General features: G+C 50.4%; 1 protein-coding gene across 1 annotated transcript; it reads right to left on the minus strand.

Moving 5' to 3' along the window:
• Nucleotides 1-2770: 2770 nt before the first annotated feature.
• SUN5 (Sad1 and UNC84 domain containing 5) lies at nt 2771-17859 on the minus strand. The gene is made up of 13 exons (XM_037044752.1): nt 17731-17859; nt 17279-17337; nt 16779-16853; nt 15756-15822; nt 14820-14881; nt 11371-11420; nt 10145-10179; nt 9448-9556; nt 6271-6349; nt 5217-5332; nt 4487-4654; nt 3882-3968; nt 2771-2905 (listed from the first exon to the last, which is right to left on the minus strand). Exons 1-13 carry the CDS (start codon nt 17814-17816, stop codon nt 2771-2773), a joined length of 1128 nt encoding a protein of 375 aa, XP_036900647.1. The 5' UTR covers nt 17817-17859.
• Nucleotides 17860-19958: the final 2099 nt, after the last annotated feature.

Genomic DNA, 19958 nt, shown 5'->3' on the forward strand with positions numbered 1-19958 from the left:
TGGAACTGTGCAGGCCTTTCCCGCAATGTATACAAGTTACCAGCTTTAAAGGAAATGACTGATTTAGCTACATAACAATTTCCAAAAGGCCCTGGCTTGTGTGGCTCAGTGGATTGAGCGTGGGCCTGCGAACCAGACGATCGCAGTTCAATTCCCAGTCAGGGCACATGCCTGGGTTGCAGGCCAGTTCCCAGCGGGGGACACACAAGAGGCAACCATACATTGATATTTCTCTCCCTCTGTCCCTCCCTTCCCCTCTAAAGATAAATGAATAAAATCTTTTAAAAAAAATTTCCTAAAGATCTGTTGAACAAAAGCACTTTAAATAGAGTTAAAAAGACAAACCATGAGAAGAAAACGTGTAGAACAGCTGGAGGAGCGAGACTGGGAGAGGCCTTGGGGGAGGAAGCAGGCTGTCTGCAGGTTCGCTTTCATCAAATCCCAGTGTGGTGTGGATTTGAAAATGTTATTTTCTTTTAATCCTCACCCAAGGATATATGTATTGAGAGAGAGAGAGAGAGACTTGGGTTGCCTCCCTCCCTCATGCGTCCCAAATGGGGATTGAATCCGAAAACTGGGTGCACGAACGGCACTCTAACCAATTGAGCCACTGTCCAAAGCAATATGATTTTTTTGTTGTTGTTACTGTTTTTTAAAATCCTCACCCAAAGACATGGTTATTAATTTTAGAGAGAGAGGAGGGAGGGGAAGAGAGAGAATGAGAGGGAGAGAAACATGGATGTGGTTGTACAGGACGCACTCACCCAGCCGAGCCACACGACCGGGGCCCTGGTGTGGCTTTTTAATGACAAGAATGGTTCTTGTAGAAGTTACAGGAAGAATGCCAGGCTGAGCAAGTGTGGCTCCTAGGTCCCCTGATTTCTGGGAGGGAGCAGGGAGGGAGTGGCAGGAGTATGAGGTGGCCCCTTGAAGCCCACCCACTCTGGAAACCCCTGGAGGGCAGGCCCCGGCGCTGGGTGCTGGAGAGCTCCGGGGGCTGGTGGGGAGCCTGGCAGATGGCTGGGGTGGGGGGGCGGGCTCTGCACCAGAGCAGGGCCCGCCCACTGTGCCCTCTCAGGAAACAAGCTCATTGCCAACTCATCTGCCCTTTTAGTGCCCGGCTGGACCTGCGCCAGGCTCTCTCTCCACCTGCCTGCCCCTGCCCACAGGAATTCCCTCCCTCGCAGGCTCCAGTCCCTGCCCTTTCTGGCTTGGTCCCTTTGCAGGGGCAGCATCACTCCTCCCAGAGGACTAGGCCTCCTGACACCTGCCTGGGGCTGGAAGGATTCGGCCATCATTCGCCCATCATTCACCCGCTGTGTGCCCTGCTCTGTGCTGACGACGGCCCTGTGGCTGGAGTCGGAGTAGATTCTGGCAGGAGAATCGACTGCAAGCCCTCCAGAGAATACGAGAACAGGCAGGACTCAGCTATGGCGAAGACGATGCACGCAACACGAGTGACCGGCACCACTTTTTCTTATTGTGACAAAACATAAAATGCACCATCTTAACCATTTTTAAGTGTACAGTTCAGTGGCATTAAACGCATTTGTGATGTGCCGCCATCGCCACCACATGTCTCCACGGTGCCTGTCACCCTGCGCCTCAGGGTTTCTTTCCTTCTGAAGACTGAATACTACCCCGCCGAATGCACGTCGTTTATCTGCTCATCTGTTGATGACACCTGCTTGGTTCCACAGTTTAGCTGCTGGGGGTGATACCATGAACGTAGGGGGACAGATCCCTCTGAGACTCCGCTTTCAGTTCTGCGGGCACATACCAACTGGGGCTGCTGGATCCTAAGGACGCTTCTATTTTTGACTCTCTCTGAGGAGCCGCTGCAGTTTTCCCCGGTGGTCGCACCTTTTCACGTTCCCGAAACAGCACACACAGGTTCCAATGCCTCACTCACTATTTCTGTACACTTACTATTTTGTTTTTCTGACAGTAGGCATCGTGATGGGGGTGAGGTAATGTCTCACTGTAGGTCAGATTTTCATTTCCCTAATGATCAGTGGTAGTATTTGTCATGTGCCCATTGGCCACTTGGATATCTCTTTGGAGAAATGTCTGTTGAAGTCCTTAGCTCATTTTTGATTTGGGTGGTTGTTTTTTGTGGTTGAGTTTTAGGAATTCTCTATATAACTTGGATATTAATTCTTTATCAAATATATGATTTGCAAATATTTTCTGCCGTTCTGCAGGTTGCCTTTTTATTTTGTTGATGTCTTTTGTTGCACAAAAGGGAAAATAAATGTTTATACCTGGAAAAACTAAGGTCCAGAGAGGGACCAGTGTGTGTCCTGCCAAATATCACACAGTGAATCGTTTGTGTGATGCTGAAATACAGCAAGGTGGGCAGGGGTGAGATTTCTCATTTCCCACCTCATTTGGTATAACAGCCATAAATATGTCTCCATTGTACAGATACGGAGACTGAGGCCCTGAGAGAGCTGGGTCAGGGCAGGCCTCGCAGCAAGGGAGACGACTCATGGACAGGTGTCAGACAGCCTGGGTTTGAATCCTGCTGCTGCCATTTGCTGGCTGTGACTTCTGGCAAGTCTCTTTGTTGCTGGGAGCCTTCACTGTTCCCATCTGTGAAATGGGGCCTCGTGAGGCTCCTGTGAGGATGCCTGGGCACCCAGTACAGGATCAATAGTCACTGGTGTCAGACATCAAATGGTAGCCCACCCTCCCTCTTTGGGGCCAAAGACGCACAAACTTGGGCTGGGCCATGAAGAATAAACTTTAATCTGTCTCAGGGCAGGGGTCAGTTAGGCTGCTGCCCTCTGGGTGGGGTCACAGAGCCGTGCACACGCACGCGGTACAGGCAGGTGAAGCGCGGGTTCCCCCAGTTGCTTGATATCTTCACCTTGACTGCCCCAAAAGTCCGGGTGGGCTGGTTCTAGAAATGAGTCACAGACATGGGCACTTCACCCCCAGAGCCCCACTCCTCCTGTCTGAAAGGGCTTTGGGGAATGGAAGGGACCCATTTCATAGGAGGGGAAACTGAGGCTCAGAGAGGGGAATGGACAAGTCCAAGGCCACACAGCAAGTCAATACTCAAGGGCTGGGTAGAAGGTGCTGAGGCCAGAAAGATGGATGCTGTGATTAGAGAAGTGTCCAGCTTTGGGGCCCTGGCTCGTAAGTGCTGTGGGACCCTGAGGAAACTGCCACCCCTCTCTGGGCTTTAGTTTCCCCTCCGTAGAACTGGAGTGGTAACATCCGCTTCCCATAGTTACTCTGAGCGTGAAACGAGATCTTGGAGATGGACGCTTACCGGCACTTGGAACATAGATGTACGAGACTGAGTGGTCTCTGCAGGGAACTACACATGGGGAGACTGAGGCCCAGCTGGAAATGGAATGGCTCAGATCACACAAAATTTATGGCTGGGTCAGGATTCGGGCCGGTGTCAGCTCCCAAGCTTAGAACTTCCACCGAGTCTCAGGGCCATTCTAGCAGCTACCCTCCAGTCCTGCTTCTGACCCCAGCTCCCTTCCCTCCAGGCCTCAGTTTTCCCTGGACCAGGTGCTGATAATGGACCTCCCAGTATGGAGATGCTAAGTGTGAAGCCAGCATTCCTAGCCCAGCGGGCCCCTCCTGCTCAACATCTGCCGCCCCCCGGGAGGGCTCCTGGCGGAGGAGGGAACTGGGCAACTGCCAGAGGCTGCCTGGTTCTCCGCAGGGCCCCACTTTTGGCCTGGGGAGCTGCTCCTTCACTCTGAGCCTCAGTTTCCCTCTCTGGCAAATGGATTTGTGACAATTGTGCCTCTCCTGGGGCTGCTGGGAGATAAAGTAGGGTCTCCTGGGTAAAGGCCAGAACACGGTAGGTGCTGTGTGTTCAGTAGGTGCTCAGCAGGGCATCTTTTCTCAGGTACCTGGAGTGGGAACATCTGAATGATGTTTTCTGGCTGAAACTGAAATGCTCCCAGGAATACCTCCTCCTTGGGGGAGCCTTCCATGCCCTGTGGACTCAGAACCAAGAAGACAGTGTCAGGTATAGGCAAGACCTTCAGAGAGTGCTGCCACTCTCCAGCTGAGACTTGCACACCTCCCAGGATGGGGAGCTCCCTACCTCTCTGGGGACCATTCTGTTGTAGTACAGAGTAATGGAGAGAAAAGAGCACTTGACTGGGTGGGAGTCAGAAGGCTGAGGGTCCAGATATACTCTGCCATTGACTTGTAGAATTTGGGTGCTTCCCTTACCCTTTTCTGGACCCCAGTCCTCTTATCAGTGAAAAGGGACTCTGATATCCTAGGACTAGATTAGCTCTGAAGAGCTTGGGTTGAAATAGAGTCGTTGTTTATCCCCTATCCTTGAAGGCTGTGATCTGACTCTGACGTTGGACATGCCCAGCCTCCACAGCTCAAACCCAGCCCCTCCAGACCACGTGAGCTGTGCCGTTTACCACAGTGCCTACAATACTGCCATTAACGAGGCTGTCCCTTGAGGAAATACTGCTCCCTGTCAGGGCGTGCTCACATAGATGACAAAGTCCTTGGGGGCTGTGTCCAGGCTGCCTGAGAGTGAGATGGTCTTGGGAATATGCTGCAGGGTCAGGTTGGACAGGTAGACCTTCTGGGCCAGTCGGATGGTCACCTGGCCACGGTCACCTGCGAAGGCCCAGCAGTTGCCAGGTGTCACGTTGGGCTGGAAGAACAGGTGCAATGGGGTTGTGTTGGGTGGGTGAGTGAGAATGGATTCCTCACCTACCCTGGCTCCCCTAGACTTCCTCTGCCTTCCTGGATAAGCCAGACCCTGCCTGACTACAAAGCTTGGCTTCGGTGCCACCAATTCCAGGAAGCTCCCCTGATTGCGGGCAGCAAGGAGGAGCCTTCCCCTCGCCCAGTGCAGTGAGGGCAGGGGCCTGCTCAGGGCCCTGAGGGTTCCCTGACCCCTCAGTCTTTAGGGCTGCGTGGGGGCCCCTTCCAGTGCTAAAGCAGGCTGTCCCCTACCCGTGCCTGTCTCCTGCTGCTGCCCAGCCCCTCAGTGGTCCCCACTGTCTGTCCTTGCCCCTGACTCCTCCCCCCTCATCCATGGCTGCCTTCCTTTGCCCCCTGCCCCCTGTCCCATCTGTCTCCTTCATTAACCCCTGACTCAGCCCCAGGCCCCATCCCCTTCACTCTCACCCCCGACCTCAGCTTTCAGCGGTGACCCCAGACCTCTGACCCCATCCCTGCCCCTCTCTCTCCTTGCCCGCCATTCTCCCTGCCTCAAGGATCACGTCCGGGGGCTGCGCATAGTTCCACAGCCGGATCCAGTTCCAGTAGGAGCGAGCCTTGTCGTGGTTGTATGTGGCTGATGTTTGCTCGAAGTCGATGGAGGCCCCTGTGTGGGAGGTGGAGGGTGGGAGGGTCTCAGCTGAGCAGCCCTGACTCCTGCCTGGGGGAGGGGAGCCGTACTGATCGGGCGCTGACTCTGTGTCCATGCACTTTGGACGAGCCACTGGCCCTCGCGGGATCTCAGTGATCTTCTCTGGGAAATGGGAATAATGGTAACAATAGTAGAAGTAACGGTAGATAACATCCACCTCATAGGGTCGTCATGAGGTTGACGTGAGTTAATGCTACAAAGTATTTGTCCCACAGTGCCTGGCCTGAGTCAGCGCTCGCTTATGTCATCATCGTCACTAAGGCTGTTACCACACCCATTCTCAGAGGAGGGAACTCCGGCCCTGGGCGATGAAGCTGACGCCCTCCGTCCCGCATCTGCTTGGGCCTGAGGTGCCTGGGTCAGCTGACGGCTGCCCGGCAGAGGCAATCTGCCCTGCTGGCCCCACCTTACTTCCTCCCATGTGCCCCTGCCCGCCCCTGCTGTGTCCTCACTGGGGCACCCTTCACATTGGTTCTTTTGGCCTGGAATTGCTTTTTCCTCCTCAGCAGGTTTCAGCCCAAATGTCCCCCGATTCTGCCCAGGTCCCCTCTGTCCCAGCCAACTGCTTCATTTTCCTAAAGCAACAATTGCTGACCATATTTGGGCCTGGGTTGGCTTTTAATGTGGCCAGGCTGGGGCAGGGACAGCTCTGCTGACCACTAGGTTGCAGGATGGTGAGTGGGTGGAGGGGTAGTGGAGGGCCTCCCATCCCGATGTCAGCCCCCCATTAAAGAAAATTGAAAATTGTAGCGAGAAAACCAGCTGGACAGCGGGGGTTAGCTCTGAAGACGAACTGCCTGGCAGCAGAGGGTGCACTGGACCAGAACTGAGCTCTGCCCTCCGAAGAGTTTCTGAGGAAACGAGGTGAGCAGATTGCAGAGGGGATCACTCACCTATGGACTTTAGGGCAAAGTCCGGCTTCTCAATGTAGTCTCCTTGTATCACCTTCATTATTTTCTGGGCCATTTTTTGCTGAAGGGGCAGAAAACACAAGCTGTGCACTGGTGTGTTCCAACAGATTGTGATCCGCTGGTGTGTTTGCACAGGTGACAGGCAGCTGCGGACCAGCCTGTGCCCCTGACCATATGCCCCTGCCTGTGGAAGCTGTGGCTGGTGCACACATGGGACCCTCTGGTCACTGTACTGCGAGGAAGCCTAGGCGACCCAAGGCCACCCCTACCCCACCCAATGGGTGTGTACTCAGTGCTTTCAAACACACTGTGACGGGGTGTCACATGTGGGAATGGGGTCTCGGTGAAGTTAATGGCAGGAGGCTTGGAGTCAGACAGGCTTTAACTGCTGTGGGGCCTTGGGCTAGTTACTGCCCATCTGAGTCTTGACTTTCGTCCATGAGATGGGACGACAGTCACTGTTGTGAGGACTGGACCTAGGACTTATGAAGTCACTGCTATGTGCCACGACTCCTCAGCCTCACATATGTTTACTCTTGGTCCCTCACAGCAGCCCCAGGAGGTATGTACTGTTACCATCCCCATTTTAAAGATGCAAATCCCGAGGCACAAAAGGATAACTTGTCCACGGTCACACAGTTGGTAATCGGCAGAGCCAGGGAGTTTGGTTCCAGAGCTCAGGCTCTAGCCCTTGCACTGAGCTGCCAGACGAAGACAGTAGACCACGTAGCAGTTGGTGCCAGCTGTCACTTAGATTAGACTCTTCATGGCTTCGGCAGATCGTTTTTTCNTTACTCTTGGTCCCTCACAGCAGCCCCAGGAGGTATGTACTGTTATCATCCCCATTTTAAAGATGCAAATCCTGAGGCACAAAAGGATAACTTGTCCACAGTCACACAGTTGGTAATCGGCAGAGCCAGGCAGTTTGGTTCCAGAGCTCAGGCTCTAGCCCTTGCACTGAGCTGCCAGACGAAGACAGTAGACCACGTAGCAGTTGGTGCCAGCTGTCACTTAGATTAGACTCTTCATGGCTTCGGCAGATCGTTTTTTCAAAAAATGGCTGCAGCAAGATCTCCCATCCCATGCTTTTCTTTCCATGTGACTTTGACATTCTTCCCACTGGGAGATGAGACTTAAACTCCCTCTTTGTCAGCCTGAGTGGGCCTGTGACTGTGGCAGGAGGGATGCCCTGTGGCTTCTGAGCTAAGTCCTACGAGGTGACACAGCACTGCTTGGTTCTCTGGGGACACTCACTCTTGGAAGTCAGTGGCCATGTTGTGAGGAAGCCCAGACAGCACGGGGAGGCCATGTTTAGGTGCATTAGTCAGCAGCCCCGAGTTCCCAGTTGACAGCCAGCATCGACCTCCAGACATGTGAGTGAAGACACCAGGATGACTTCAGGCCCAGCTGTCGAGTGACTCCCAGCCTTCAAGTCTTCTCACGTGAGGCCCCAGACATCATGAAGCAATGAGAAACCATCCCTGCTATGTCCTACCTGAACTCTCAACCTGCGGAACCTCAGAGCACAATAAAACGGCTGTTTTGCACCACTAAGTCTGCGGTGGCTTGTCATGCAGCAGTAGTAACTACAACAGTAACGAGGGTGTCCACGGGGCAGTAATTATGACTCTATTTTGTTGACGTGGAAACTGAGGTGCAGAGAGGTTGGTTCCATCTATAAAACTGCATCTGTAATTCAGTAAGTCTGGGAGGGGCCCATTAATTTGAGTTTGTAACATTTTTCCAGGTAATGCTAATATTGCTGGTGTGGGGGCCACACTCTGAGGGGCCACACCCTACCTCTCTAGAAGGAGCAGTGAGGCAGTGCTGAGTGGCTACACCTGGTATTGACTTCATCCGGGGGCACTAAACCAGTTATGGGCATAATTAAAGGCTGAGAATCCGAGCTTGCCCCTGGCAGGGAGTCTGGGGCCAGAGACTGCATGGGTGCAAGGCTAGGGGAAAAGTAGCATTCTCAAGAGGCTCAAACGTAGGGTTAGTCTTTCCCATCAGGACAATTACCAAATTTTTGCGGCTGCATGGGCAGGAGGCTAAAGGGTTAAACTGAAAACCTCTGTCTAAATCTTATAAAACTTGCAATCCAGGTCAGAACCTGCTCAACACACAACTGCATGGATGGGATCAAGGTACTTCGTCATCCTTACAAAGAAAAGGGGGAACCCTCACTGGTGGAAGTTATAATTATCTGGCACACCTACAGTTCTTTTGTATACAACGTCCAGAAAACAGACCATCGGTGATTCAGATATTGAATTTGGCAGGTGAGGATTTTACTATAACTATGACCAACCAGTACGTTAAATAAAATAAAGGAAAAGATGGACAACGCAGATGAAATGCTGGAAAGTTTCACCGTACAATTAAAATCTGAAAAATAATCAAATGTATATTCTAGAACTATACAATGCAATAGATGAAATGAAGAACTTTATGCAAATACTTAACAATAGACTGGATAGAACAGAATACAGGATTATCAGTTAACCTAAATAAATGTAAATAGAGAATATCAAAACTTAAGCACACTGGAAAAAACAACAAAAAGCAAACAAACCAACCCACTAATAGCACAGCAGTTAAATGGAACACATTCTAAAGGTCTAGCACAAATATAATTGGAGTCCAAGGAAAGGAGGCAGGTAGTAGGAAAGAAGAAATATTTTTAAAGAGATAATAGCTAAGAATTTCCCCAAACTACTGAAGGACATCAATTCATAGATTTGATCAACTTAGCACTCCACACGTGAGTTCAATAAAGAATCCTGAGGATCAGAAGAATGTCCTACCAACTCGCATGGACGGAAAAACAGACCACACTCAAAGGACCTGTAGTAAAAGTACCATTATGCTTCTCATCAGCAATAGTATAAACTACAACACAGTAGTGCATTTCTTTGAAATTCTCAAGAGAAAAGCATTTCCTATCTATAATTCTATACTTAACCAAACTACCAATCAAGTGTAAGGGTGGAATAAAAACATTTTCAAACATGCAAGTTCTAAAAAAATAAGTATACCTCTTATTTCACTCTTTTTCAGGAAGTTGCTGGGGCATGTGCCACGCCAAAACCTGGGGTATGGGAAACGGCATCAAACGGAGAAGTTCGGTGCCTGGGGGCAGAATGGCTAGCAGCTCACCTCATCTGACATGGCTTCCATCTCCTGGAGCTTGGCGATGAGCTGGGTTATGTTACCGCGGAGGTCCTGGATTTCCCCAGTGTGGTGTCGCACCTTCTCCTGGTACATCCTTACAAGGAAGGGGTGAGAACAGGGACTGACTGATTTGTGATGCTGTTAATACCCTCAGCTTCTACTTTTGCCACTCAGCCCATTAAAAACTAGCTTTCCATTTTTCTGCTCTCTTGGGCCCATCCCTGGACATATGTAGGTTCTTAGCTCTAGAACAGTACTCATGCTCTTCCTCCTGCTTGGAATATTCTCTGACCCAGTTCCTTCCAAGTATTCCCAAGTATTTTGTCTGCAATTAAGGATACTGCTACCAGGTGATATCTTGGTTAAAATTCTTCTCAGCTACCTTTTCCTGAGCACTAACTATGGGCTCTGAATTATTCAAGACAGGTTATGTCTTCTTCAACATCCATAATTACCCAGAGCAAATGGGTGTTATGCCTTGTGTCATAAATGAGGGGTCAAATGAGGACCAGAGAGGTGAAGTGTCTTGCATAAGATTAGCTGGGTAGGAAGTACGGGAGTGGGGATTTAAACCCAGGCTGGTCTGACTTCAGAGCCCATGTTGTTAGTCAATACATCCCAGGTCCTGGCTGTAGCTCTGGTTTTTGGGTGTTAATAGAACTATTTAGCAGATTCTTCTTACCTCAAGCTCTGCAGTGGACTATTTATGCTGTCATCCTGGTGGGGTGTGGAGGAAGCAAGGGATCTCCTTCAGATGGTCCAATCTTGGTCCAACAGAGCTTCACCCATCCATTTTCCCAGAACCACAAATCTGTCCCTTCATCTACTTTCCTATATACTCTTCTATCCATCCACCCATCCACCATCTGTCCTAAGTCCAGTTTACCTTCTTTTTATCCATCCATCCATCCACATCCACATTCACCTAACCCATCCACCCACCATCCCATCCACCTACTCCGTTTATCCAATCTTCCTCAGCCGTCCACACTCCCATCCATCTACCTTACCTTTTCCATCAGTCCATTTATCCCATCTATCCACCCATCCATGCATTTACCCACCCACATACTTCATCTGCCCTTCTACCCGTTTTCTCATCCATCCACTTTTCCATTCATTCATCAACCCCCCAAACATGTCCTCCAACCCCTACATCCGCCACTTTCATCCTCCCAATTTTTTAGTGTTTTCTGGACATTGTATACTCCAATTATATTTATGCTAGACCTTTAGAATGTGTTCCACATAACTGCTTTGCTGTTACTTGGTTTGTTTGTTTTTCATTATGCCTCTCTCCATCCACACTCCCATGTGGCCATCCAGTCGTCCTTCATTGATGGTGCCAACCCTGTGCTTGGCCCTGAGGTAGACACTGCTGGAGTGAGTGAGTCTGGGCTCTGCTGGAGTGAGTAAGTGTCCAGTAGACACGCTGGAGTGAGTGAGTGTCCAGTAGACACGCTGGAGTGAGTGAGACCTGGCTCTGCCTTCAAGGGCTGCCAGTACAGTTGCGGGAGTAGTCATGATTCCCCCAGGAACCACACAGCAAATGGTCTCATCTTATCTGAGCAGAACAAACTGTCTTGAGTGGAGAGAGTGATGTGTTTCCTGTCCTTACCATCCTACTTTACGTGGGGACATTGATAAAGAAGAGATGGGTTGTCTCTGGGAGTGAGTGACAGGAGAGGCAGCCTGGAGGAGAGAATAGTGCATATTGTCTTTGAAAGTCACATTTGGGTGGGGGACATGAGTTCCAGGCGAGTGGCATGGCAAAGGCAGAGATTTGGGTGGGGATGAGCGAGACACTGATCAAGGCCCAGGTGTGGTGACAGTGAGAGGAGCCTACAGAGGTGACATTGACTGGGAAGAGGCCAGTCAGCAGTGGGGCTGACGAGGGCACACACTCACCTGCCAGACTTCCACTTTGGATGGTAAGTGTATAGAAAACATCCAGAATCCTGTGGGGCCAGAGGAACGAGGATGAGCCACTTATGATGAAAGGTTAAGAGCTTATGGCCTGGAGTTAAGGCATCTGGGTTCAGATCCCAACTCTGACTCTTACTAACATTGTGCAGCTTTGGGAGAAGTTACTTAGCCTCTGCACACCTCAGTTTTCTCATCTGGGAATGGGATAACAGTAATACACACTTTATGACTGAATGATGTCCTATATGCAAAATATCTCACATAAACGGAATAATCCAGGTCTTCTCCCCCTCACCTGTCCCAATCCTACTAGGAATAATTGCTGAAGCAAAGAAGGGGGCTCTCCCCTGCATTTCACGATACTTGTGTTGCCCGAAATCCTGTTCAAGCCATTAGTAAAAGCCTTCAAAGCCTGTTAGTTGTTCACGTTAAAACGCTCAACAAAATAGAAGCGAACTTCTTCACTATGATAAAGACCATGTATAAAGACCCACAGCCAATATGACACATGAAGATGACAGACTGGGTGCTTTCTTCCTCAGATCAGGATCAAGACAGGGATGTCTGCTCTGGCCATTTCAATGGAAAGTTGTCCTGGAGGTTCCAGCCAGGTCAAGTAATCAAGAAAATAAAAATAAAAAGCAGATGACATGATCTTGCATATAGAACCCTAAAGTATTCAAGATTGTGTGTCTTGTCCGGTGTCAGAAGCAATAAATGAGTTCAGCAAGGTTGCAGAATACCAGACCGGTGTGCAAAAACCAACTGTGTTTCTAAACACCAGCAATGAACAATCTGAAAATAAAATTAAGAAACCGGTTTCATGTACAATACATCTCAAAGAATAAAGTACTTAGGAATAAGTGTAACAAAAGAAGTACAAGGTTTATACTCTGAAAACTATAAAAGGTTGTGGAAATAAATTAAAGAAGACACAGAGATGCCCATCATAGTGGAAAGACAGCCACGTGCATGGGTTGAGAGACTTAGTGTAGTTAACACCTGAATAATCCTTAACAGTGCTCCCTCTTGATTCACCTATGGGCCAACACAATCCCTCGCAAATTCCCACTGATATATTATTTTTCACAGAAAATGAAAAGTTGATTCTAAAATTCATGTTGGAACATTAGGGCCCCACGATAACCAAAACAACCCTGGGAAGAACAAAGTCAGGGGACTCAGACCTCCGGATTTCAAAACTCACCACAAAGCTAGGGCAGTGGACCCAGGGCAGCACTGGCAGACGGAGAGACACACGGGTCGGCGAAACAGGACTGAGAGCCCAGGGATAAGCCCGCCCATTTATGGTCACATGACTTTCAATAAGTGTGCCTGGAAAAAGAACATGCTTTTCAATAAGTGGTGGGGGAGCAACTGGATATCTACATTCTAAAGAACGAAGTTGGACCTGACCCCACACCATCTATAAAAATTAACTCAGAAATGGATCCTGGACCTAAATGTAAGGGTCAAACTATAAAAATGTTATAAGAATACATGGGAGTAAATCTTAATGGCTATGACACCAAAAACAAAAGTAACAAAGGAAAATAGATAAATTGACTTCATCAAAATTAAAAAATATTGTGCTGCAAAGGACACCATCGAGAAAGTGAAAAGACAACCAATAGAATGAGAGGAGATATTTGCAAATCGTATATCTGATAAGGGACTTATAAACAGACTGTATGAGAAATGCTTACAACTTAATCATACAAAGACAGATAGCCCAACTTAAATATGGGCAAAGGCCTGATCAGCATGGCTCAGTTGGTTGAATGTTGTCCCGCAAAGTGAAAGGTCACTGGTTCGATTCCCAGTCAAGGCACATGCCTGGGTTGTGGGCCAGTCCCCAGTTGGGGGCATGCAAGAGGCAACTAATCAATGTTTCTCTCACACAGTAATGTTTTGCTCCATCTCTATCCCTCCATTCCCCTCTCTTTAACAATAAGTAAATTAAAAAAAATTTTTTTGACAAATTAAAAAAAAACTTTAATTCATTTATCTTTAGAGGGGAGGGGAAGGAGAAAGGGAGAGAAACATCAAAGTATGGCTGCCTTTTGTGTGTCCCCCACTGGGAACCAGCCCACAACCCAGGCCTGTGCCCCAATTGGGAATCGAACCTCGATCCCTTAGTTCACAGGCCCGCACTCAAGGTAAATAAAAATTTTTTAAAAATAAAATAAAAATGGGCAAAGATATGGATAGACATTTCTCCAAAGAAGATATACCAATGGCCAATAAGCACATAAAAAGATGCTCACCGTTACTAATCATTAGAGAATGAAGTAAAAACCACAATGAGATACCACTTTACACCCACTAGGATGGCTAAAATCAGAAAGACAATAACAAGTGTTGGTGAGGATGTGGAGAAACTGAAATCCTCGTGCATTGCTGCTAGGAACATGAATGGGGCAGCCACTCTGGAAAACAGTTTGGCAGTTCCTCAGACAAACACAGGGTTACCATATGACCCAGCAACTTTATGCCTAGATAAATACCCAAGAGTACTGAAAACACATGTTTACCCAAAATTTTTATAGGGACATTCATAGCATTATTAATAATAACCAAAAAAAGCAGAAACAACTGTAATAAGTATCAACTGATGAATGGACAAACAAAATGCCATGTATCCTTATATTCAGCTATAACAAGAAGCAAAATGCTAATATATTCTACAACATAGGGAACTTTGAACACATTATTGGTAAAAGAAGCCACAAAGACCACATGTTGCATGAATCCATTTATAGGAAATACCCAGAATAGGCAAATCCGTACAACAGAAAATAGATCAGTGGCATCTAGGTCTGGGGACAGGGAGGATGGGGAATGACTGGGGAGTTGCTTCAGGGGGCGGTGAAAACCCTGGGATTTGACAGCGCCAGTGAGCGCACGGTTTTGTGGATGCGCCCGAGTGATTGAATTACACGCTTGACAATGCTGATCTTTATGGTGCACGAATTGCATCTCAAAGCTGTTACTTTAAAATGCCTTATTTGTTGGGCTAAGTTTTCTGGGAAATCCACCCTTATCCAATTGTGTTTGAGGGGAGGGAGAATACTTTGCGGAAGCAGATCTGTGATGTGGGAGGGGGTGGTGGTGGCTGGAAGGAAGCCATGGAAACCCAGGGAGGGGGGAGTAAAAGTCACCATAACATGGTTTGGGGAGAGCTTTACAGTTTCCCAGGCTTTTCTGAGCTTTCAAAAAATGTTATTGGTCATCATTTCAATTAATCCTCACAGCAACACTCATTAGACAGATGGGGAAACTGAGGCTCACAGAGGGGCAGTGTTTCACCTAGTGCCACCTAGGCAATGCTAGAGCCCTGACTCCCGCGCCCCCCCCCTGCCCCCCGCCGCAGGATGGGTGGGAGCCAGGGATACCGCCACCCGGGATGGGGCAGGGCCCTGGGAATGCACCAAAAGCACAGAGGACCAGGACGCCTGTCTTTTCCACGAGCTTCTGGAAGAGCAGCTTGCACCTGGGAGACAGAGAAGCAGAGATGGAGGTGAGGCAGTGCTTTGCACTGGCTGGCCAGTCCCTGACTGGCCTGTGGCTCTTCCCCACCCTGTGGGGAGGGGCCTTCTCTGGGCAGTGACACCCTGTCCAAGATGCTGGCCGTGTTCCGTGGCTCTGAAGCATCACAGAGGAGAGCAAGCTCTTACCCCAGCATTTGGGGCCATCAGAGATCCACTCACAGTGGCCACTGTGTCCTCACCACTCCCCTTCTCCATCTGCACCCTGCTTGTTCCCTCCTGTCTCCCCTCCTGGTGAACACATCCTTCAGGGTTCAGCTCACACGTCCCCTCTTCCTGCAACCCCCAGACTCACACGCCCCACACTCATACTGGCTTTGGGGTCTGCTTTCCCCACCCATCTGGGCACTCGTGAGTGCTGGGAGCCAAGGCTGATCCCAGAGAAGGCACTAAGGAAACATTTAGTGTGTAAACAAGTGAATAAATGAGGTGGAAAGCTCTGCAGGAATTCAGAGGAGTCTGCAGAAGGGTAGAGGGAAGGGACGGGATGGGCATTCCAGGCAGGAAGAGCAGCGGAAGCAAAGATACGGATGCAGGAATAAAGAGTGGGCCAGGGAGTGAGACCCCCAGCCTCACTGGCCCAACAGGTCCACAGCTGGAGGCAGAATAAAGACAACTGGGAAAGAAAGTATGGGGCAAGATTTCAGAGGGCTGCAGGCCGCGAGGGTGGAGCAGTGGGGAGCCACAGTAGGTTCTGGGGTGAGGGGATCTGATAAAAGCCAGAGATCAAGGGGACATTCAAACTGGTGAGGGGGCTGCTGCAGTCACCAGTTGCATGGATCCAGCCCCATCACCCTTCCCTCACCTGCCCCTGCTCACCTGCAGGTGTTGAATAAAATGTGTTGGGCCTGAGTCCTCAGGAAGCAGGCCAGGCAGGTGATCCAGGCTACAGAGGAGACAGAAGACCAGGGAGTATTTGCAAACTTGTTCTTACTTTACAACGACTCGCTGACTGTCCTGGTGCTGGGGGACACCCTGGAGCTGGGAACTCCCCCTTGACTTGCTGGTTGAGCCCATGGCAGTGCCACTCGGCTTATGGGTAGGGGGCCGCGTGGAGTGAGTATGAGTGCCATAGGCGAGCACTGCTTACCAGTGCCACGGGAACACAAAAGAAGTCTGGGATGTGTGAGTGCCCATTCCTGGACACTGAGCTTCCCAAGGACACGATCCTTGTCTGGTTCATCCTGGGTACCCAGCACTGCCCAGGGTGGAGCTCGGCAAAAAGCAGGAAACCAGCAAAAAAGCAGGATGGATGAGTAGGTGGGAGGATACACAGACAGAACGGTTTGGAAGATGGATGAACAGAAAGATGGCTAAGAGGATGGGAGAGTGAGAGGAAGGGGTCAATGGCTGATGGGTGAAATATTAACCAATAAAGGTACAGGCAAATTAATGGATGACTCGGTGAGTGGATGGATGGAGGAACTGAGGGATGCATGGGTGCGTTACAACAGGTGGTGATGTGGACAGATGGTTGGATACGGGACTTTGTGGATGAGTAAGTGGAAGGGTGGGCGATGAACACAGAATTAAAAGCCCGATCTGTAGGTGGACTGAAGCCAGACCACTCCCCTGACTTCACCGGGGTCCTTCTGACCCTGTGGTCAGGCTGGTGTCAGAGTCGGGGAGGGCTGGCAGTTAGCTCCCCCTCCAAACTGCACGTCTCTCTTCCACTGCCTCTCTCCAACCACTAAAGAGATCCTGGCTGGAATGACACCCCTGACACCTCTGATGGGAAGACCTCCAGAGCTCACCTGCAGCTCCCTCCTTCCCCTGCAAGCCAGCGCCGACCTTACCCCCGAGCCCAGGTCAGCCTGGCCTGAGGTGGTTGGATATACGTACACATACATCCCAGCATGCACTGAGTCAGGACTGGGGTCGTGGTGTTGAGACAAATCGACGTCAGCAAGTCATTATCTGCAGAGAACACAGGATTGTCCTGTCACCTCTGACCTCTGGGACGTGGTGCCTGCAGGTAGCTGGGAAGCTCCTAGAGCTTGCCGTGAGCATCCCTGGCCCATGCCCTCCCTCTTGCCATGCGACCCTGGGTTGCCCTTCTTTTTTTTTTTTTTAAAGATTTTTTTTATCTTTAGAGGGGAAGGGAAGGAGAGGAGAGAAATATCAATGTATGGTTGCTTCTCATGGGTCCCCTGCTGGGAACTGGCCTGCAACCCAGGCATGTGCCCTGACTGGGAATCGAACCTCGATCCTTTGGTTCGCAGGCCCGCGCTCAATCCACTGAGCTACACCAGCCCAGGGCTGGGTTGCCCTTCTGACCTCTCAGCCTCAGCCCCTTGCTGTCCGCAAAGACCGCAGGGCTCCCCTCTCCCTTCCTGGCTTACTCGTGTTCGGCAAGGACTCTTCTGCCGTCCTGTTGGGGTTCCGGCCTCTTTGGACGACCCTAGGGCTGACAAGAGTCACAGTGACGTTTCACAGTTCACAAGGAGCATGGTGCCCACATCCCAGACCGAAAAACTGAGTTGCAGAGAAGTTTGTCCAAGACCACCAGCCTCTCAATCAGGGACAGACCCAGGTCTGCTGACCCTGAGCCTGGACTCCCAGCACTCTGCCCGGTGCCTGGCACGCAGTAGGAGCTCAGTAAACACGGGCTGCAAGGATGGCAGCTCCACCACTCCCCGGCTGGGGGACTTTAGAACGCACCGTCAAACCCTTCTGCCCTCCGTTGCTGCGTCTGTGAAGGGCAGGTGGGAATGCCCGCTCCCCTCCAGGAACAGAGGGGAAGGATTGTGTAGACTGTAAAGGGCTGGGCAGAGGGAGGGGCTGCCGTCCTCACCTCCTGGGCCTGGGATTCCTGCAGGGCTGGGCGATATCTTCGGGTGGGTCACACAGGTCCCTGGGGCTCCTGGGGCACCGTGGCATTGATTTCCTTCTCTGGGAGTCGGCGAGGAGGAAGGGGCTGCTACGGGAGCCTCCTAGCCTTCCCTGAAATATGTCATGTGGAATCTGCCTGGGTCAAGTGGAGCTGCTGGCACTGTGACCTCACAGAGCAGGTGTGGGGGGTGGGGTCTGCTCTGTCACCAGCCTGGCCCTGGAACTTTCTCTTGGAGGAACCCACTCTGACCAGCTTTCCACTTTTAAGATGGGGAAATGGAGGGCTCCAGACAGGAAGGGTCGTCGAGTCAGGGCCTTAGAGGTGGGACAGGGGCAAGAGCTGAGGCTCCGATATCTGGGCCATGTGTTTTCTTGCTCCAGAGCCCTTCCTGCCCCAAGTGTCCCAGACTTGCCATCTTCTTAGGTTGCTTGTTTGTATGTTGGCCCTGCCTGGGGAGAGAGCCAATCTGGAGTGTGAAGGTGAAATAAATTCACTTTGCCCCCTGGTGGCCATTGCTCAAATTGCAGGCTAAGTACCTGTGGGGAGCGGAATAATGGTCCCCCCAAGAGGCCTATGTGCTAAAACTTGAGCGTGTGAATATGTTTGGTAACATACAAAGGGAAGTTATGGCTTGCAGATGGGATTAAGGTTGCTAATAAGCTGACCTTGAGGTGGGAGAATATCCTAGATTATCCAGGTGGGCCCACTGTCAGGACAAGGGTCCTTGTAGTGGAAGATGGAGGCAAAGGAGGAGAGAGATGGCAGCCTGAGGAGCCCTCAGCCCAACCTGCTGGCTTTGAAGATGGAGGAAGGAGCCACGAGTCAAGGAACGGAGGTGAGGAAATACCCTCTTCTAGAGCCTCTAGAGAGAAACAAAGCCCTGACAGCACCCTGGTTTTAGCCCAGGGAGCCCCAGAGTTTGGATTTCTGACCTCCTATAACTAAGATAATAATTTGTGTTTTAACTCACTAAGTTTGTGCTAGTTTGTTATAACAGCAATAGGAAACGAATACAGTGCCCTGAGGAATCTTTGGTGGAGGGGAAGCCTAGAAATGTTGCCATTATAATTGTTACAGGGTCTTATAATTTGTGCATTCATTATTGATTCAACATATACTTAAGAAGCACCTGGTGTGTTCCAGCAGAAGCACCCCCGTCCCTGCGGATGAGGGTGAAGGGACTGGCAGAATATCTTGCACAGAGCAGGTGCCACTGAACGGCTCTTGCCGAGCCGTGGGGAGGAGCGGCTGGTGAGGATCTCCCTCTTTTGTGTCTGCTGCTGTCCCTCACTGGAGATGCTGAGGGAGAGGAAGTGTCACACCGAGAGCAAACACTGAGAGTGGCTTCTGTCAATATTTGTGCCCCTCTCCACGGACTCTGCTGTTTGTCTCCGCTACGGTGGGGGCCGGGAGGGCTGGACAAACCGAGGCTGGGAGTAGGGAGTTAGGGATTGTGCAGCTGGCGCGTCTTACTTCTTTTCGCCTACAGGATAGGGCAGGGGCGCTCTGGCTGGGAGACAGGGCAGGTCCATGTGAGCTCTGGCCTCTCGGGGGAGAGCAAGGTGGTGTCTGTGGACTCCGTCGGTTCTGTTGCTCTGTGGGGACCCAGCATGGGGTAGGCCTGGGCTCTGGGCCTGGTATTTGGGCTGGTGTGGAGTCAGTGGAAGCTGTGGAGGGCTTTGAAGTGAGGGGAGGCCCTGAGGCTTTTTGTCCCTGTGCCCCAGGTGGGCCTTATAGAGAAACAAAGGGGACTTCCCTGCAGTTATGCATCACCTCCCGTGCCCACATGTATGTGCACACACAAGCACATGTGCACCCCTCCCAACACCAGGAAGCAGCCCACAGTGCATAGGTACACACACACACACTTAGCACTGTGCACACACAGGCCCACAGGCATACTCAGTACCCCAAGCCCACAAACACAGGGTCCAGCAGGAGTAACGCCTGCTTGAGTGTGGTTGGTAGGGTAATAATATGGGTGTAATAATTTACAGTTTTAATTTGAACATTTCACCTAAAATGTCATAGGGTATACTTGTGTCATATTGTTGTGTTGCAGAATTCCATGCTTATAATTTTATAATAAAAGATTTTGTAATAAAAACAGGCATTATTTGTGCTGGACCCTGTGTGTACTATACACAAACTCCCCACACCTGCACTCATGTAAGGTCACATGAACAGGC

The sequence above is a fragment of the Sturnira hondurensis genome, unplaced genomic scaffold (assembly GCF_014824575.4).
Source record: "Sturnira hondurensis isolate 20B ecotype Veracruz unplaced genomic scaffold, ASM1482457v3 Scaffold0004136, whole genome shotgun sequence".
NCBI classification, from domain to species: Eukaryota; Metazoa; Chordata; class Mammalia; order Chiroptera; family Phyllostomidae; genus Sturnira; species Sturnira hondurensis.

What these genes read in the sequence shown, in the direction of transcription:
- SUN5 (XM_037044752.1), bottom strand. Translation starts at nt 17,816, where the DNA reads ATGCCACGGTGCCCCAGGAGCCCCAGGGACCTGTGTGACCCACCCGAA. An exon ending in TGGAAGCCATGTCAGATGAG is followed by an intron (nt 6,350 to 9,447) that starts GTGAGCTGCTAG and finishes CTGCCCCTTCAG; the next exon opens with CAAAAAATGGCCCAGAAAAT. An exon ending in CCAAGGACTTTGTCATCTAT is followed by an intron (nt 3,969 to 4,486) that starts GTGAGCACGCCC and finishes CTGAGTCCACAG; the next exon opens with GGCATGGAAGGCTCCCCCAA.